This window comes from Suricata suricatta, chromosome 4, assembly GCF_006229205.1.
Source record: "Suricata suricatta isolate VVHF042 chromosome 4, meerkat_22Aug2017_6uvM2_HiC, whole genome shotgun sequence".
Lineage (NCBI taxonomy): Eukaryota > Metazoa > Chordata > Mammalia > Carnivora > Herpestidae > Suricata > Suricata suricatta.
The window spans coordinates 129,535,013-129,553,819 of NC_043703.1; the positions used below are offsets into that span (position 1 = coordinate 129,535,013).

Here is an 18,807-nt window from a genome sequence, read left to right on the forward strand (position 1 = left end):
CAGCAGGAGGTGAAGTGCGCACCTTCTCAATTGCGGAGTCCCCACCCCCAGTCCGGATCGCGATTGCAATGGGGGAAAGGAAAAAAACAAAAAGCAAAAAACCAAGCCTCTCTTAGTTTCTGATAGCTTTGCTCAAGACGCTGTGCGCTGCTGGAAATGAGCTGGGAGCTCCTACAGTGCGCGCCCAGGCCTCCACCCACCACCGACTCTTTGTTGGTGGTCGCGTAGGTGTGCGCCCTATTTTTTCCCTGTGGGCACCTGGGATTCGCGCAGTCCGTGCAGGGGGTGAGGTGTGCCGTGGAAATGCGGTCTGTGGTCCCGTTCCCAAAACCAAGTTCGAATTGCTCGCGCCTGGTGCAGCCGCCACTCGCGCTGCTTCCCGCCGCGGAGCGTGCCTCCCCAGCGCAGCCGCTTCTCACAGCCACAGACGCCTCTGATTCGCCCCGAGATGGCTTAGGGCTGGGGGCTATTCCTTCTCTTGCGCCCGCTGCCCAGTAGTTATCTATGGAGTGGGTTTCTGTCTCCAAGCGCAGCCAAGCGTTCTATACCTCTTCCCCAGAGACAGTTCTATGAGCGTGTTCCGACTCTGTCTCTTCCCTTTGTCTCCCGGGTGCCGCGCACTTGCGCCACGCTGGGCTGGGGATCTTACCTCCCCTGCCCGTCCCGGGCTGGTCCGTTTTTGGATCTCCCCCGTTCGCCCCCACTCACTCAGATATCCTTGAGGTTCTATTCCTTCTGGAGTTCGTATTTTCTCCTTCTGCTCTCGCAGATGAGCGTAATATCCTTCTCAGTTCGATAAATGGTGCGGATGGAGTTTACAGAGCTCCCTTCCTCTCCGCCATCTTGGCTCCACCTAAGTATTGTAATTCTTAATGTGAATACTTAAGAGCTTGTTTGAATATTTAGTAGTAGTTATGAGTAGTTGTTATTTTAATTAAAAAAAACACAAAATACACTGCTTTGAAGTTAGTTCGTTCTTTTATTTGTCAATGGGTATTAACGTGTTATGGATCTTATTCTGTAAGATTTCCTTTCATGTGTTATTTCCTTTTGCAGCATGGCAGTAATTTGATAGGTATGTCTGATCTCAACGTGCCTGAGCAGCTTTATCAGTACATGGTTGGAGGCCATCGGCGCTTTCAAGCCGGAATGCACAGGGAGAAGCACAAATCTCCAAGTTATCAAATCAAAGTAAGTCCATGTTAAAGAACAGATAAAAATTCTGGAAGCGAAGAAGTGAATTTGCAAATAGTATTTCTGTTACCAACATGTGTAAATCTGTTAATTTTAAGCATAAGCCAGAAGAAGAATTTGTATTCAGAAGAATTTATAATTCAGAACTCTTTTACATGAATAATTTTTTTTTTGATAGGAAGGAGATACCATAAATGTTGATGTAACTTGTCCAGGTGCCACTCTAGCTTTGGCCATGATCTACTTAAAAACCAATAACAGGTATCGTATTCCCTCACTCCATTCCTTGCCGTGATAGTGTGACTTCCTTTCTGACGTCAGTAGTAAAACTAAATTAATAAGTTTATTTTCCTTGTATAGATTAGCCTGATTTTAATTCTCTTCAGTACTACGAGTTATATAGATTTTTATCTAGAGTCAGTATATTTTGCTGTTTTAATCTTGGGACAATGTAATTACCAACTTTTATTTTTGTTTTGTAGTTGATGTCACGGATAGTCAAAAGATGCCCAAATTCCTTTTCATTGATTTTACATGCTGTTTGAGGATTGGTTAAGCCAGAAAACCTTAGCACTATTCTGTTCTTGATTATCATTTGTAAACATGATTTCTGCTTATTTCAAGAACTTTCCTAATAATCACACCATCTACCTTTCTACCTTTCTACACTCCCCCCCCCATAATTAATGCTGACAGTTGAAAGTAGACAGTTGGCATTTATTTTTTTATATTCTACATAGAAAAGTTGGGTAAGAGACATTAAACATTTAAAATTTTAAGTCTTGTAATGAAGTTAAAAAGTATTCTGAGATTCAAGAAATTTTTCAATGTTATAAATTTCTCGTTAGAAAAAGTGAATATATGCAAAATTTAACAAAGTGGTTAAAAACATATATTCATCTCTTTGGATGAATAATGTATGGCAGTGGTTTCTCGGTACTGAAGATATTTCAGCAAACTAAACAGAACTACAAATATGTTCTCATATAGCTTTTGTCATCGTAGGGCAGACGTCCATACCTAACAAATACTGCATTAGAAGGTGTAAAGTACTATGGAAAACAAATAGGGTAGTGGATGGAGTGGGCAGACGGGTTTGAGGTCCAGCTTGGGATTCCTGATTATTTTGCCCTCTGCTTGAGCAGTACTGCTTACTGATCTCTGCCACCCACAGATCCATTGCAGATTGGCTTCGAGCTCCTGACACCATGTATTTGCTGGACTTTGTGAAACCGGAATTTCTCTTGCTTCGGGTATGGTGCTTTATGCTTTTTGTTTCCCCTAAATGAGGAGTCTATTTGTGGTACTCAAGTTTAGCTTGTGAATATAGATGTTTCTATAAGGGAGCCCTTTTACTGTTTATCCATCATGTATATGTAATGGATAGTATTCTTCTGAAATTTCCCAATTATAACTCATAGGCATTCCAGGAAACACTAGGAGTTGACATTTCAACTTCTTACATTATTCAACAAGCAATAAGTGGCTGGGGCTTCATTGCTGCTTTATTTTATATTCTTTTATTATTAAGGATGCAGCATTACTATTAAGGGTATAACTGATGACTGTTAACTGTTTGACATAATTGCCTACAATTTTCCTGTTATTCTTTGATGTTTAAACTTGTGTATTTTTAGCATATGAAAGCCTTTAAGTTGTATAGACAGTGTTAAGATTCTTTTCTTTCTGATTTCTCTTTTATGAAGCAAGTTAAAAACTTGCTTTTAAAAAAAGTTCTCTAAACTTTGATAATAATCAACTCAGTTTTAGTTTTTTCTGTTTAAATTTTCGATTTATTTTAATGAGTTTAGCTTAACGTTGATATTATGTACTGTCTTTTTCAAAATTGCCATCGATTGGGAACTGAGTTTTATGTTATTTAAAATTATCATTGTTATATAATCTATGAACTTTGCCTACTCTAATTAATTTTATCTGTTACATTTTTAAGACACTTGCTCGATGCCTGATTCTGTGGGATGATATTTTACCAGATTCCAAGTGGGTTGATAGCAATGTTCCTCAAGTGAGTATGTATAATAAACATTGATATATCATTATTTTTGTGGGATTTTCTAAAACCCTATACAATACTTTTTAAAATAAAAGCAATATTGATGTTTATTTATAGTATCTTTTGAAAACCTGGGAACTTTCAGTTTAAGATTGTGTGCTGACCATAGAAACAGCTGTGACCCTAGATCCCAAGAAATTATGGTATTAAAAATGAAATATCTAGAAGAACCCTAAAAAATTATTTTTTACATTTTTACCCTAATTAAGCACATATTTATTTAAGATGCTAGTTTACTTTGTGGCAAGTTTAGATGTCGTATATCATAACTTGTTTTAATTACTTTATAGCATATTTATTTAATAAGCCAAATAGTTAAAAATAAGCAGACTCCTTTTTAGAATTCCAAATTAGGGGTGCCTTTGTGGCCCAGTCAGTTAAGTGTCTGACTTAGGCTCAGGTCATGATCTCACAGTTCCTGAGTTCAAGGCCTACATCGGGCTCTGTGCTGACAGCTCAGAGCCTTGGAGACTGCTTTGGATTCTGCATCTCCCTCTTTCTCTCTGACCCTCCTCCACTCGTTTGCGCACGCGTGCTCTCTCTCTCTCTTTTTTAAAGATAAACATTAAAAAAATGGGTGGGAGGGGTTATGGGAGAGGGGATGGGCTAAATGGGTAAGGGGCATTAAGGAATCTACTCCTAAAATCATTGTTGTACTACATGCTAACTAACTTGGATGTAAATAAAAAAGAAATAAATTACAAAAAAAATTTTTTTTTAAATTCTAAATCAAATACTGTAACTGAATATTGCTCTTTAATCAGCTCTCCATGTCTGATGATCTCAGTTCCCCCCTTTTTTTTAATTAAAAATTTTTAATGTTTATTTTTTTGTGAGCAACAGAGTGTGAATGGGTATGGGACAGAGAGAGAGAGGGAGACACAGAATCCGAAGCAGGCTCCAGGCTCTGAGCTGTCAGCACAGAGCCTGATGAGGGGCTCTGGAGCTCGAACTCACGAACCATGAGATCATGACCCGAGTCAAAGTCAGACACTTAATTGACTGAGCCACCCAGGTGCCCCAGCTTCTTTTTATTTATAAAATCTGTTTATCTCGAGAACACTGTAGTGTTTCTTCCAGTATTTTAATAAGAAAAATTTCAATATAGGTTGAAAGAACTTTGTACAGCATCATTATCACCAGTTGGATTTTACAGTTAGAATTTTACTAAACTTGTTTAATAACCTGTCCCCTTTGTCCTCCAGCCAATCCATCATTTTTTGATGAATTTCAAAGTTAGTTGCAGACAGTAGTATGCTTTTTGTTACAAATTTCAGCATATGTATGTATCATTAACTAGAATTCAATATTGTATCTTTTCTTCCTTTTAAGATAAAATTTTATATGATGAAACCCACAAGTCTTAAATATACTGTTTGATAAGGTTTGACTAATGCATAAGCTCATGGAAACAAACCTCTTTCAAAATTACCACTAGTGCCCTCCCTCCCTGTCCCCCTCAATCTGCACTCACCTCCTACCCCCCAGAGCAGTCAATTTTCTGACATTTTCCCAAAATAAGTTAGTTTGCCTGATGTAGAACTTTGTGTTAATGGAATCACATACAGTATATATCCTTTCATATAAGACTTCTTTCACTCGGCCTGATTTTGAGATATTGAGTGTATTAGAAGCTGGTCCATTTTATTGTGAAGTAGTATTGCTTTCTGTGAGTAGTCCATTGTTTTTTGTTCTCTTTTGGGTTGGTTTCAGGTTTTAGCTATTATGAATCAAGCTACTGTAAATATTCTTACACAGATATTTTTGTGGACATATGTTTTCTTTTAGAATTACTGAGGTGTAGAGTAGATGATAAGTTTAGTTTGGTAAGTACTGATAAACCTTTTTCTAGAGCGTTTATACCATCCTGCACGTTGTCCAACAATTTATAAAAATCTAGCTACTGCATATCTTGTCAGTATTTGGTGGTATTAGTTTTCTTAATTTTAGCTGTGTTGGTAAATATGTAATGATATCTTATTATCTCATTTTGCACATCCCTGCTGGCTAGTAATGATAGAACGTTTTCATTTGTTTATTGCTCCTTCACATATCTTTTTTTGTGAAGTGTCTTTTCATATCTTTTGTCCATTTAAAATTTGTGGTGCTAGTCTTTTTATCGAGCTGCTAGAATTTTTTTCTGGAACCTTTTCTTCTTCTTCTTTTTTTATTTTTCTTCCAGAAATATGTTTTGCAAATATTCCTCCCAGTCTGTGGTGGTCTATTCATTTTCTTAGTTAATTTTGGTAAGCAGAAGATTAAAAATTTTTTAAATGTTTATTTTTGAGAGATAGAGCCAGAGTGTGAGTGGTGGGGGACCAGCAGAAAGAGGGGAGAAGCAGGCTGTCAGGTCAGCGCAGAGCCTGATATGGGGCTTGAACTCATGAACTTCAAGATCATGACCTGAGCTGAAGTCAGATGCACAACTAACTAAGCCATCAGGTACCAGTGTGTTAAGTTTTCAAATCATTTAATATTTATAACTTGAATATTAATGTCTAGGTATTCTTTCTGTTTTGACAGATTATAAGAGAAAATAGTATCTCTCTCAGTGAAATTGAATTGCCTTGCTCAGAGGATTTGAATTTGGAAACTTTGTCGTAAGTCATGAAATGTGTAAAGCAAACGAGCTCCCCTAGCATCTCTCATAAATAAGTAGAATATATAGTATGTAGAAGACGTGCTCTCCTTGATTGGAGTAATTCTGAATCCCCCGTGTTTCTCACCGGCACTTAGCAGATGTTCACAGAGTTGATTTTTTTCTTAGTTGTCTGTTTAGGGCTTTCAATTATAGAGCTCTTTTCTCAGAAAACAATATCAGAGATTTAACTTACTCCTCTTATACCTTTTACATTAAAAAAAAATTGGCAGTTGTTTTCAAGAAATTATCTTCTTAGCTGTGTAAGAAATACGTAGGCAAGAGGCACACTTTATCAGTAATGGCCACATGGCCCTTCTGCTGCAGAAATCTGCTGATTGACTAGAGCCACCATTGAGCGTTCCCAGAAGAATAAAATCTAGTTTAGAGATCAGGAATATTTATTATTTTTAGCCCAAGATAATAGTAGTAATGGATTTTAAAGCAAAATAAAGGTAGTATTAAATTTCTTGTAATCTGTTTCCAGGCAGGCACATGTCTACATAATTGCAGGAGCCTGCTTGTCTCTGGGTTTTCGATTTGCAGGCTCTGAAAACTTATCGGCGTTTAACTGTTTGGTAAGACATATCCTAGTATATCCTAGCTTACTTTGTTCTGTTTTCTTTTTTAACAGTGCATTGATATGCTTCTTTTAACTTTAGATTTTTTTCTTTTGTTTTTCCAGCATAAATTTGCAAAAGATTTTATGACTTATTTGTCTGCACCTAATGCTTCTGTAGTAAGTCTTTTAATCATAAATGATCATTCTCCTTGGGAATAAAATTGAAGTTGAAGAAAATTCACTGATAATTCAGTTACTTATGTGTTGTCAAGTATCTCTGCAACTTGTTTGAGTTTAGAATGGGGGGTTGAAGTTGTGGCTCATCTTTCTGTTTGTGTTCTGGGATGTTAATAGGTGGCAAGTATGATGATCCTTGAAGGATGTACATGGTATCAAATTCTCGTGAGAGCAAAAACCATATCCTTCACGGGTTATCGTGCCTTATGTCCTCCTGTCTCAGGAGTGAATATTGCTAAACTGCTTTTTAAAAAATTTAGCGCTTAGTAAAAATTTACTTGGTTTTGAGACATTGCTCCTGTAGTAACAGGAGAGAGTAAGATTTTATTTTCTGTTAAACACCACGCAGATTTATGCAACATTATGTATAATATGAGAAAACTTGAAAATCAAAAAGTCCAAAAGTAGGTAAATTTCATTGTGGTGTAGCTGTACATTATTGTACAGTGGAGCTGTCCAACTCAGGTTCTCTAAGAACTTTTTATGAGTGAATATCATATATAGTAATACTTCAGTTTCATTTGAAAAAAAATCCAGAGATACAGGAAAAGATTTGAGGAAAAGGCCAAAATATTTATGGCAGTTCTATCTGGCTTTTAGCAGTCTGGGGAATTATTATTTCCTTTTTTATACTTTATTTTTTGAATTTTCTACACTGAACTTGAATTTTACAGAGAAAATACTTGTTTTGCAGATTTTTAGACTAATAAATATCTGTAGTCAGACAGTGGCCAGTTTGGTTTGATAATGAAATGTCACAGGGGTTGAAGCGTGCCGCCGGTTGCATTTCAGACAGGGCCGTACAACCTGGAGGCCTGCCTCAGTGTGGTGCTCTTGTCCCTCGCCATGGTGGTGGCCGGCTCGGGGAACCTGAAGGTGTTGCAGCTCTGTCGCTTCCTGCACATGAAAACAGGTGGTGAAATGAACTACGGTTTCCACTTAGCCCATCACATGGCCCTTGGACTTCTCTTTCTGGGAGGAGGAAGGTAAATGAGTATGTATTTTTTTCCTTAATGAAGATCTCATGAGCAAGATCTACTAGAGTGACTTATTTTGGTTTTGAAGATGCATGAAAAGTTTGGATCTTAATTAGCTGTTCGCTTATCCTGGGGCATAATTACACTTGAAAAGGGCCCTTCTGTAGTGTAACCATCATTTGATGCCTACTTGGTAGTGACCGGCCTCACTCTACGTTCTCAGGAGAGTCGGCACTCAGTTCCTCAGTGTGCCACCTCCCGTTCCCTGCTGTTTAACGGCTTTACCCTTCTCCTGAGCTGAAAGGTCAGGAACACTTCAGTCACCAAGTCCTGTGGGAGTTTCTTTTTCTTAGTTTTTACCTTCCATGCTCCCTTTCCAGCATCTGTCATTCCTGACCTCCTCATCTTTTTATAAGACTTCCCCGTAGACTACCATGTAGATCAAGACAGAACTCAGAATCCCTGTTTCTACCCCTGCTGTGTCTTTCCTGTTAACTATTACTTTACTTCAACCCAAAGATGATCACTTTTTATCTTGTAACACCTTAGCGTGGCTTTGCCTGCTTTTTAAATTCAAAATTTTTAAATTCAAAATTTATTGGATAAATACAGTACAGTCCTATAGATGTATTTTCTCTTCCTTATGGTTTTCCTAATGTTTTCTTTTCTGTAGCTTACTTTATTATAAGATTACAGCACATAGTACAAATAACAATAAATATGTGTTAATTGACTATGTTATCAGTAAGGCTTCTAGTTAAGAGTAGGCAATTTGTTAAACTTTGGGGAAGTTATAAGTAATTAACAGATTTTTGACTATGCCGGGTTTGGTACCTCTAATCCTCACATCGTTAAAGGATCAACTTTAGCTCAACATTGTTTGTGAGATTCATCCGTATTGCATGTAGCAGTGGTTTATTCATGTTTCTGCTGTTGAATTCCATTGTATGATTATTCCACAGTTATTGATCTACTCTGCTTTTGCTGGATATGTTGTTTCGGACTTGGGGCTCTTAGGAGTATTGTTTTACCTGTCTTCAATTTTGTTGTTTATAGATCTATGAGTAGATCTATGAGTGTACATGTATGCTTAACTTTGGTAGATAATGCCTTCAGTGCTCCAAAGTGGTTGTACCATTTGATATACCCATCAGTGTTGTGTGATGTTCGAGCTCCTCATCCTTTCCAACACTTGGGAGATGTTGGTCTTTTTAATTTTAGCCATCTGGTAGTAGTTGTGGTTTTAATTTCCATTTCTCTGAAAGATGATATATTTAGTACCCTTTATATCTTTGATGGCTAACTGGAAATCTTTTATGATATCTAATCTCCTCTACCCATTTTCACATTGGATTGTGTATTTATTTAAAAAATTTTATTTGTGGTAAAATACACACATAGCATGAAATTTATCTTTTTAACTATTTCTGAATGTGCAGTTCAATAGTAGTCGGTGCACTCACACTGTTGTATAACCAATCTCGGGAACTGTTTCACCTTCAGAACTGAAGCTCTGTACCCTTTAAACAACAGCTCCTTTTTTTCTCCCTTCCCCCATGTTACTATGAAAATTCTTTTTATTTTATGACTCTTGTAAACTTATTTTCTATCCAAACTAAGCCCCCTACATCTCTTGTTTTCTCTTTTTTTAAATGTTTTTTGAGAGAGAAAGAGAGTGTATGCACACGTGTGTGTTACCTGGGGAGGGGCAGAGAGAGAGAGGGAGACACAGAATCTGAAGCAGGCTCCAGGCTCTTGTCTGTCAGCACAGAGCCTGATGTGATCTACGAGATCATGACCTCAGCCGAAGTTGGATGTTGAACCAGCAGGCCCTCCAAGAGTGGTTTTGTATGATGCCTGGTGTACCATCTTTATTTCAAAATATTTATAAAAAAAAGCTGTAGATCTGCCTGTTTGCCAGGCAGAGTTGACAAACAATAAAATAATATAAGGAAAATTTCAAAAAATTTTATTAAGAATATATGGCCTTTATAAAAGTAAGTTTACAGGATTGATAAGAAAAAAGCTATTTGTACTTTGAGAAATAGTTGTTTATACATTCATTGTAACTTCCTATGATAACTTTTGCTTTGTTCATTTTGTCTTTCATTCTAAGGAGATGCTCAGGCTTTACAGAAGCAAAAAAGTTTGAGACCCTGTATTTTTAGGCTTATTATTCTATAAGTAGGTATATGTAGAACTGGAGAAAAAGTGGTGTCCTTCATTTGTGCCTTTTTCAGTGTCTGTAGTCTCTAGGATTGCATTAATGGCCCTCGGTACAGTGATAGTTTAGGTTCAAAAACCATGCTTACTAATCCAGGTTTTGAAAGTTACTATTTGTGAGATTTGCTTTTACTTTCAATAGTAGATGGCCTTGAAATGGCTTAAAGACGAACTGAACAGTGAGATGTTCACAGCATTAGCACACTTGTATTTGTCAAGGCATGTGGTCAGCGCGCCTGGCCACAGTTCTCCGCTGTGCTGGTTCTCGGAAGGCCTTGGAAGTTCGCGCAGTGTGATTAATAAGCTTTCACTCCGGCCTTTGTTTTGCAGGTACTCCTTGAGTACAGCAAACTCTTCCATCGCTGCTCTCCTCTGTGCCCTGTACCCACACTTCCCTGCGCACAGCACTGATAACCGGTGAGTCTAGGATTCTGTCCTCAACGTGATCTTCCCTAAGTTCTCCAAGGGATAATTGGTGCTTTGGTTCCATGGATTCATTCCCAAATTAGTTTATTCTGGTCTTGAACTTAGTTATCTTCCTGGCTAAATCTTTAAAAACGTTACTCTAAATATTAGACCAAAAGAGAGCTTTGGACAGCTGTTGGACTGGTCCATCAGTCTTCCACCATTCTTTAATCACTAGAACTGCTGTAAACCCAGAGGTGGGCCAAACAAGGTTATCTTTAGGGACCAATTCATTAAGCAAAAGATAGTAGCCAACAGAAGCTGAAGACAACATGTTTTGTACTGTAATTGTTTAATTCCAAGAGAGAAATTGGTCTGATTTAGTGGCACTGCCCACTGTCTATATGAATTCCTTTTTTTCCGCTTTTACATGAATGCTGAGAATTTAAAAATTAATCTGTTTTGGGGAGAGAGAGAGAAAGAGTAGGAGCATGGGGATGGCAGAGAGAGAGGGAGGGAGAGAGAGAGAGAATCGCAAGCAGGCTCTGTGCTGTCAGAACAAAGCCTGACTCAGGGCTCATTCTCATGAACCGTGAGAACATGACCTGAGCTGAAATCAGGGGTCGGGCGCTTAATTGACTGGTCCATCTAGGCACCCTGCATGCTGAGAAGTTTTGTATAAATGAAATAGAAGGGACACAAAAAGCAAAATGCAGCAAAGAATCAGAGACCAATTAGAAGTGGCCCTGAGCCATAGGACCTGAAGCCAAAAATCCAGATAACCAGAAATAAGTCTCTAGGAAGGTAAAAAGATGCCTGTGTGGGGCAGAAAAGGATTATTTGAGAGATTCTAGAAATCATGAATTATTTTCATGTTAAGATAATTTTTACCTCCTTATCTATAAAACTTCTCAATTGTGAAAACTCTGGTAAAGAAATCTTGGGTGAGGGATTGTGTGTCTGTAATTTTTTAAAAAGAGAATTTGTCCATTACTTTTTTAAAATTTATTTATTTTTTATTTTTATTATTTTCTTAACATTTATTCATTTTTGAGAGAGTGAGAGTATGAGTGGGGGAGGGGCAGAGAGAGAGGGAGGCACAGAATCTGCAGCAGGCACTAGGCTCTGAGCTGTTAACACAGAGCCCGACGCGGGGTTCGAACTCACGAACCGTGGGATCATGACCCGAGCTGAAGTCGGACGCTCAACTGACTGAGCCACCCAGGTACCCCAGTCCATTACTTTTTAACTGAATCTTGTTGTCCTTTAGGATTGCTGTCATTGGAAGTTATCGACCCCAGCTTTTTTTACGGTTCAGGGGGTCGCAGCAGCAGCAGTGTGTAGAGCTCACGCTGTTGTCCCCTGCATGTTATCTCCTGCCTGTGTTTTCTGTGAGTAGGTATCATCTCCAGGCCCTGCGGCACCTGTATGTGCTGGCTGCCGAACCCAGGCTCCTGGTGCCTGTGGATGTGGATACAAACATGCCCTGCTACGCCCTCTTAGAAGTGACCTATAAGGTAATTCTTCCTCCTTCCACTTATGTGTAATTTTGTTACCACTCATACAGCTTTCTAGCTCAAAATATTTCAAAAATGTTGTCCTTTAAAAGATGGCAGTAGTGCATTAACTTCTTAGAAAATTGAAGCTTCTAAAATTTGTGTATATTCTGCCAGGCCATTTGGATTCATTTATAGTCTATGAGAGAGATACTTTAGAGGTCATCAGCTGCTGTTTTGTCCGTAGAGCCTATACTTTGAAAATGTCCGTGTTTGAAAATGTCTGTATTCTAAAGAAGAGTTAATTAGAACTATTCTTAGATTTTTTTGCAGACTGCTTTAAAGCCCAGGATCATGTAGTCGATGAGAGATCTTTGATTTAGATGCATAGATTATATAAGTAAGTCATGTATCTGTCCTTCCTGCTTAAGGAAGAATCCTTACTATTAAGTACCTTCCGTGTATCAGAACTGTGCTAGGCTCTGGGGCACAAAAGTTAAATTGTCATATTCCTGCAGGAACTTCTGTCCACTGGGTGGCCAGGCATGGATGCAGTAGGAATAGAGTGGTAATTGGCGGTATGTGTCGAATGCAGGGGGAGCAGAGGAGAGATGCCCTCTCTGGCTGTTGAGGATGGGGAAGTTGTCATGGTAGACACAGTGTGCGGGCTGAGATCTGCCAGCCGAGCAGCAGCACGCTCCCAGTAAGGAAGACAGAGGCCTCCAAAGTGCCCTGCTGCACGTGAAGCACAAGGCTCGAAGTGGTTGGCATAAGGTGTTACAGGTCCCGCAAAGGATTGTACACTTAGCCCTTAAAGACTTGATATCAGAGACTATTTTATCCCATTTGACAACCTGTGTAGAAACTGGGGAAGAAGGACGGAGTGGAGATGTTTCTTCTTGTAGCTTCCTCTAACTACATAGTGAATTGTGGCTGTTCTTTTACATTTGTAAAGGGTACTCAGTGGTATGAACAAACCAAAGAAGAACTAATGGCTCCTACCCTTCTTCCAGAACTCCACCTTTTAAAGCAGGTAAGTGGGATGTGATTTAGAGAGATGCATGCAAGGGATCAGTTCAGCCAGAGCAGTAGAGCATCAGAGATAGCTAAGTAAAAGCCTCTGCGCTCTCCCTGTTCTGTAGGAAATCAGAAAGCAGCCTAGGAGTTGCCATGAGGAACAGAGAAAGTCTTCACTTGGGGGTCTTTACTGATAGGTTAGGTGGCCTCAGAACCGGATTCACAGACACTTAAGTCTGGAAGTGGAGCTTGTTAACTTTTCAATGTGTCTTTCAAGCCCAGTTGTTTTTATTTCCTCTGAGAAACACAGGTTTTATTTTGTCAAACTGGCACTTTTTTAGTGTTGGATTGACTGTTCACATTTGTCTTGGCAGATCAAAGTAAAAGGGCCACGATACTGGGAACTGCTCATAGATTTAAGCAAGGGGACACAACACTTAAAGTGAGTATATTGAATTTCTTAGATGATTTGTGAAGTGAAAAGAAGTACATGGGAAGGTAGAAATTGCAAATTATTCACTGGAATGGTCCTTGTCACCTTTTGATCTCATTTAGGACAATATGTAGAAAATATTTTGAATAAAGTGGTCTCTAACTTTGCAACAGAATTTATATTAGGAGATTTAGTTTAGAAAACAGTTAAATTTATTCAGTAAGAAACTTGAAGTGACATAAATTGGTACAATAATAGAATTGTCCACTGTAGCAGTAAAGAGAGGTAATCAGTGTAAGAAAGTAAGGCTATAAATAAAAAGTAAGTCTGGCATGTATATCCGTCTACAAAAGGAATTTATAACCATTGATGTTTGTCAGACCACATCTTTTGCATCTTTTTATCATTATTTTGTTGGATTGTTCTCATAAAATTAAAATTATGGTAGATTGCTTTTGGGTGGAAATAGTCATACAAGTAATTACTTTAATGAACAGAGTGTTAGTTTTATGCGTTAAGTAGTGTGTTAAGTTAGGGGTTTAAATTTCCAGAAAGTTTAACAGCCCATAAAAAGTGTTATGTTTTGGTCCTAATTTATTTTTCCCTTAAACTGTCAGGATGTTAGCTGTTTTCTGTATTGCTCTTTTTAGATGTGCAGCATTTTTTTTCCTGCTGCAAACCAATCAACAGATGCTTAGTACTTCCAGTGTCCCACTCCTAGTGCCAGGGGATAAAGGGAATATGAATATGAAGAGGCGTCAGATAGAATACTGCTTTCGAAGCGCGTGCTTGAGCAGAGCCCCTTCTTACCAAACAAGTTCCATGAACCTCGACACCAAAGAAAACTAGAACTTTATTTTGGCTTTCTCATAGGGGCTGATTTGGTTTTAGGGCACAATAAGTAATCATATACATTACTGGAAAATGATAAAGATGCCGTCTCATGTGAACATGGTTTGGGAAGACACTGTGCTTCCAGCTGAGAACTGCAAATAATATGTCCTATAAAATTCATTCTTGTTTTCTTTCAGATCAATCCTTTCTAAGGATGGGGTTCTGTATGTTAAGCTCAGAGCAGGTCAGCTCTCCTACAAGGAAGATCCAATGGGGTGGCAAAGTTTGTTGGCCCAGACTGTTGCTAACAGGAACTCTGAAGCTCGGGCTTTCAAGGTAGTGTTGATTGGCTAACAGCTCAAGGATGAGAGGGAATAATTACAAATCCCACTGACCCACCCAAAGCACGTGGTAGTGTGATGACAGTTGTGGTGCCGTTTAGGCGAAGCTGCTCCATCTCGTTGCTGCAGATTGTCAAGACTGAATGGCTGTGGGTCGGTTTGTTGTTTTGTGGGCCACCTGCCAGGACTCTAAGGATGCTTTACATTTAGCAGCAGGGATAATGTGTCTTAACACTATAAACGTGTTTAGTTTAATAGTTTTACTTATTAATCTTCACATTGTTAAGATTCACCTAATCATGGCAGAAAGACAGAAAAATTTTTTGCAGGGTAGCACTAATTAGTTTCATTTTTAACCCCCACCCCTGTTTGTTGCTTAAATCTTGGTGAGGATAAAGTAAGTGATGACAGCTTTATTTTATCAGTTTGCTCTGTGATTCTCAGACTACTTGACTGCTATTGCAAGAGTATTTAGAATGAAAAAGTAGTTGAAGTAAGAATGTGAGACAGTCTCATTCCCAGAGCGGGCAAGTACACTCCAGAACTCAAATAAGTTCCCCATGCTGGAAATGTGTTCTGCAATCTAACAGTGAACTGTCTCAGCTTAACTGCAGTTTTCAGGAATTCCCTGAGCAAATGTGTTCCTGCGGAAGGTATATCGAGTGGCTGTGTAAAGCCATTGGGACCCCTGGAGGGGAGTTGTAGAGGCAAAAATGTGGCTGACGGACTGGCTGAGTGGTGGCCCGAGGACTGGATTAGCGTTCTTTGTGTTCCCTCGTAAGGAGGTAGCGTTTATTTTAATTGAACACACATTTCCTGTTGAGCCAGTTACTTATGACTGTGCCTTTATGGTAGTTCCCAGGGTTTAAATAGATATAGTTGACATTAGTGTATTTTGTTCGGCAGCATTTGATAGGTTGTCTATGAAATAGTTTTGAAGGACTTTTGGATACTATTTAATTTAAGCACTATTGTTTATATAAATTAGAGCCCATCTCAAAGATCCTAATCTACTTTGTAAAGAAAAGATAAGTTTACACTTGATTTTGAATGGGGAAATTACATAAAGATTGAAAGACGTCTCAATTTCCTGCTTGCTGGGAATTCAGAAGTAAAATATAAACCTCAATGGGAAATGAGAATACTTTTTAATACTTTTATATTCCAATTTCAGTCTTGAACCGTGAGGGATCTTTTTTTGTCCAAATTTTGTGTGTGTGTGGTAAAACACACACAAAATTGGCTGTCATAGCCCTTTTTTATGTGGATAGTTAGTATTCGGTCCATTCCCTTTGTCGTGCAGTTGCCACCACCATCCGTCTGCAGGACTCTTTGGTTGTATAAACTGAACCTCTGTACCCGTTGACCAGCGGCTCCCTGTTCCTTCTGCCTCCTGGCCCCAGGCACTTGCCATTCTGCTTTCTGTCTCTGAATTTGATTATTCTAGTATCCTCATATAAGTGGACTCATCCAGTCATTACCTATTTGTGAGTGGCTTGAGTGGTAGTCTTTTGTCCTTACCTTTTCAGTAACAGTTCTACTTACTTGTTTTTCAGTTAGTTAATGAAGGAGAGGGGAGAGCCTTTTTGGGGCAGGTTGTGTAAGAAATACTTATTTATTCTTGGCCTTTGGTAAGTAAGTCAGTAGCTCATATTTGGCTTGTGCAGAAAAGCTGCTTGTAACTTCTTAGCAGAACAGGTAGGTGAAGCTCTAGCAAGTTTGTACAACCTTGTAAGATTTCTTACAGCTGCATATATTGTAATTTGAGCAGTAAGGAAAATAACCTCTGATATCTCACTTATATTTGTTGTTGTTTATTTTTTTAGCCAGAAACAATTTCAGCATTCACTTCTGATCCAGCACTTCTGTCATTTGCTGAATATTTCTGCAAACCAACTGTGAACATGGGTCAGGTATGTATCATATATTTTGCTTAGCTGTTAGACTACAATTTGTTATTATTTCTATCTGTGGACACCACCATAAACCTCTGTAACAGATGATACAATTGATACACCTCCAGTACGCTGGATGATATTTGCTTGGCAAATACACACTTTTCATAAACGAAAACTATTAAATTCAGTAACTCCCCACCTTGATAGAAGAAACAACTTAAGATTTCTTTTTTTTCTCTTAAATTTTATTTTATTAAAAATTTTTTAAAATTTAAATTTTAGTTAACATACAGTGGATATTAGTTCAGGAGTAGGATTCAGTGCTTCATCACTTACATACAACACCCAGTGCTCATCACAAGTGCCCTCCTTGGTACCTGTCACCCACCAGCCCATCTCCCACCCACATCCCTCTGTCAACCCTCAGTATGTTCTCTGTTATTAAGGGTGTCTTATGGTTTGTTTCCTCTTTCTTCTTTTATCTCTCCCCCTTTCCCATCTGTTCATCTGTTTTGTTTCTTAAATCCCACATATGAGTGAGATCGTATGGTATTTGTCTTTCTCTGATTTATATCGCTTAGCATAATGCAGTGTAGCCCCATCCATGTCATTGCAAGTGGCAAGATTTCATTCTTTTTGATGGCTGAGTAATATTCCTGTGTGTGTGTGTGCACGTGTGTGTGTGTGTGTGTGTGTGTGTTTGTGTAAAACAACTTAAATTTCTAAGACATTAATTTCGATAGGTGGTATTTTCTTTCGTGCATTCTTATACTGATTGCTATTTTCAGTGTTTCTTCCTTTTCTCTAATTTTCACATAATCTTATTATTCCTCTGTATTTTATGATACATTTTTCTGTTGGTCAGAAAACTGTTGTTCTCTTAGAATTCAAAGGTTCCCAGCAGATAATGTTTAATCCATCATTGCAGGTGGCAAAACTTGGATGTAGGAATTTGCTACCTGGGATTGGTGGTCTGTTGCCTATAAGTGCATGTAGGTCTGGGCAAATTGTTAACCCTCCAAGATGCAGTTTCCTCATTTCTAAAAGTGGGATTATGATAGAACCTACCTTACATTATTGATTTGAGGGCTAAATAAGATCATTTTAACCCCTTTAAAATATTGAATCTTTATTATTTACTAGATACTTTGCTCAGTATTTTATGGGATTTTCTGATTGTTCTGACTCTGAGGGTAGGTGCTCTATCATTCCTGGTTTATAGATGAGGAAATCCCACTCAGAGATCTCACGTGCCCAAGATCACATAGCTAGGAAAGGCTGGGCATGCACTCAGGGCCACAGGGCTCCGGTGGAAGTCCGTTCCCGCCCTTGAGCCTGCCTGGATTTGGCTGTGCCGCCTCCTCCATGCCTTTTCCCAGTGTTTCTGCTGCATCTTTGTGGATGCTGGGTTTTCTTTCTGGATCTGGCTCTTGCCAGCCTAACCCAGGGCGTATCTCTGTGGTGTCCTGTTTGCTCATTTACCCTTGGTGATCCTTCCTCTCCTCACAGCACTTACAGCCATAACTGTCCTTTGGGACTTCATTATAGTTTATTGATGTTTAGTGTTGCATGCACTATGATTTTAGAAAGAGATCGCTCTTTTACCCTATATATCATTGGCTGCAGCACTAAAGAATGGGCCATAGTAGTTGCTGTATAGTCCTGAACTGATTTTGGAATGTACCTTGATATGCTATAAAACATTTCTGATTTTCCACAGAAACAGGAAATTCTAGATCTGTTTTCTTCAGTACTGTATGAATGTGTCACTCAGGAGACCCCAGAGATGTTGCCTGCATACATAGCAATGGATCAGGTATGGCCAAAAAGCACTCTAATTTTGATGAGATTTATACTGTATTTTAAGTAACATACTGAATATTGAGGTAACGTTCCCTATGTGTTCCATATTTTTGGTTTCTCATTTGCTTTTAGAGATTCACAAAAAGGAAACCCTGTAAAACTTGAAAGTTCTGTATATAACAAACAAAGCCCAGAACTATGATGACAGGAATGCCCCTTGGTGGGCTGTCCTACTCTATGGTCCCCATTCTTCCCTTTTTCTCTTCTCCTGATTAGCAGAGGAAGAGAACACTCCCCTGCTTTCTCCCCCCGCGTCCTTGGGTGGTTTATTGCCCCCTTCCTGACAAAACCTCTTCATGGAAAGGATATGCCAGTAAGCAGGAAGTGAATGAACAATGCCCTACTGATGGCAGTAGTGTGAAATCAGGCCTTCGTGATTCACCTTGCAAGAGGTTATGAATCAGTATGTAGTGCTTTAGGAAACTGGAGTTCACTTTTAAATTTCTTTTGTGTTATTGTTGTTATAAAAGAATCTAAAAGTTGCAATATAGGAAATAATGCTTAACAGCTTCCCTAAAGGATCAGACCAGTTTATCAGTTTAGGTTACTTACATCATATGACTTTCAGACCCAAAGTTACAGTTAAGCTAAGCCAGTAGTTTTTTTTTTTTTTTT

The 18,807-nt window shown here is 38.7% G+C and overlaps 1 protein-coding gene across 2 annotated transcripts in view; it reads left to right on the plus strand.

The window, feature by feature from the left end:
- Nucleotides 1–18,807, plus strand: part of ANAPC1 (anaphase promoting complex subunit 1) — an 85,787-nt gene that overhangs the window by 54,738 nt on the left and 12,242 nt on the right. For both annotated transcript variants that reach the window (XM_029937818.1, XM_029937817.1), the window contains 15 exons: nucleotides 1,057–1,191; nucleotides 1,373–1,455; nucleotides 2,369–2,447; nucleotides 3,146–3,220; nucleotides 5,792–5,868; nucleotides 6,394–6,484; nucleotides 6,592–6,645; nucleotides 7,498–7,691; nucleotides 10,236–10,322; nucleotides 11,710–11,827; nucleotides 12,762–12,839; nucleotides 13,198–13,265; nucleotides 14,288–14,426; nucleotides 16,258–16,344; nucleotides 18,050–18,145. In XM_029937818.1, the coding sequence (XP_029793678.1) occupies nucleotides 1,057–1,191; nucleotides 1,373–1,455; nucleotides 2,369–2,447; nucleotides 3,146–3,220; nucleotides 5,792–5,868; nucleotides 6,394–6,484; nucleotides 6,592–6,645; nucleotides 7,498–7,691; nucleotides 10,236–10,322; nucleotides 11,710–11,827; nucleotides 12,762–12,839; nucleotides 13,198–13,265; nucleotides 14,288–14,426; nucleotides 16,258–16,344; nucleotides 18,050–18,145 (1,461 nt within the window). The remainder of the gene's footprint in view (nucleotides 1–1,056; nucleotides 1,192–1,372; nucleotides 1,456–2,368; nucleotides 2,448–3,145; nucleotides 3,221–5,791; nucleotides 5,869–6,393; nucleotides 6,485–6,591; nucleotides 6,646–7,497; nucleotides 7,692–10,235; nucleotides 10,323–11,709; nucleotides 11,828–12,761; nucleotides 12,840–13,197; nucleotides 13,266–14,287; nucleotides 14,427–16,257; nucleotides 16,345–18,049; nucleotides 18,146–18,807) is intronic.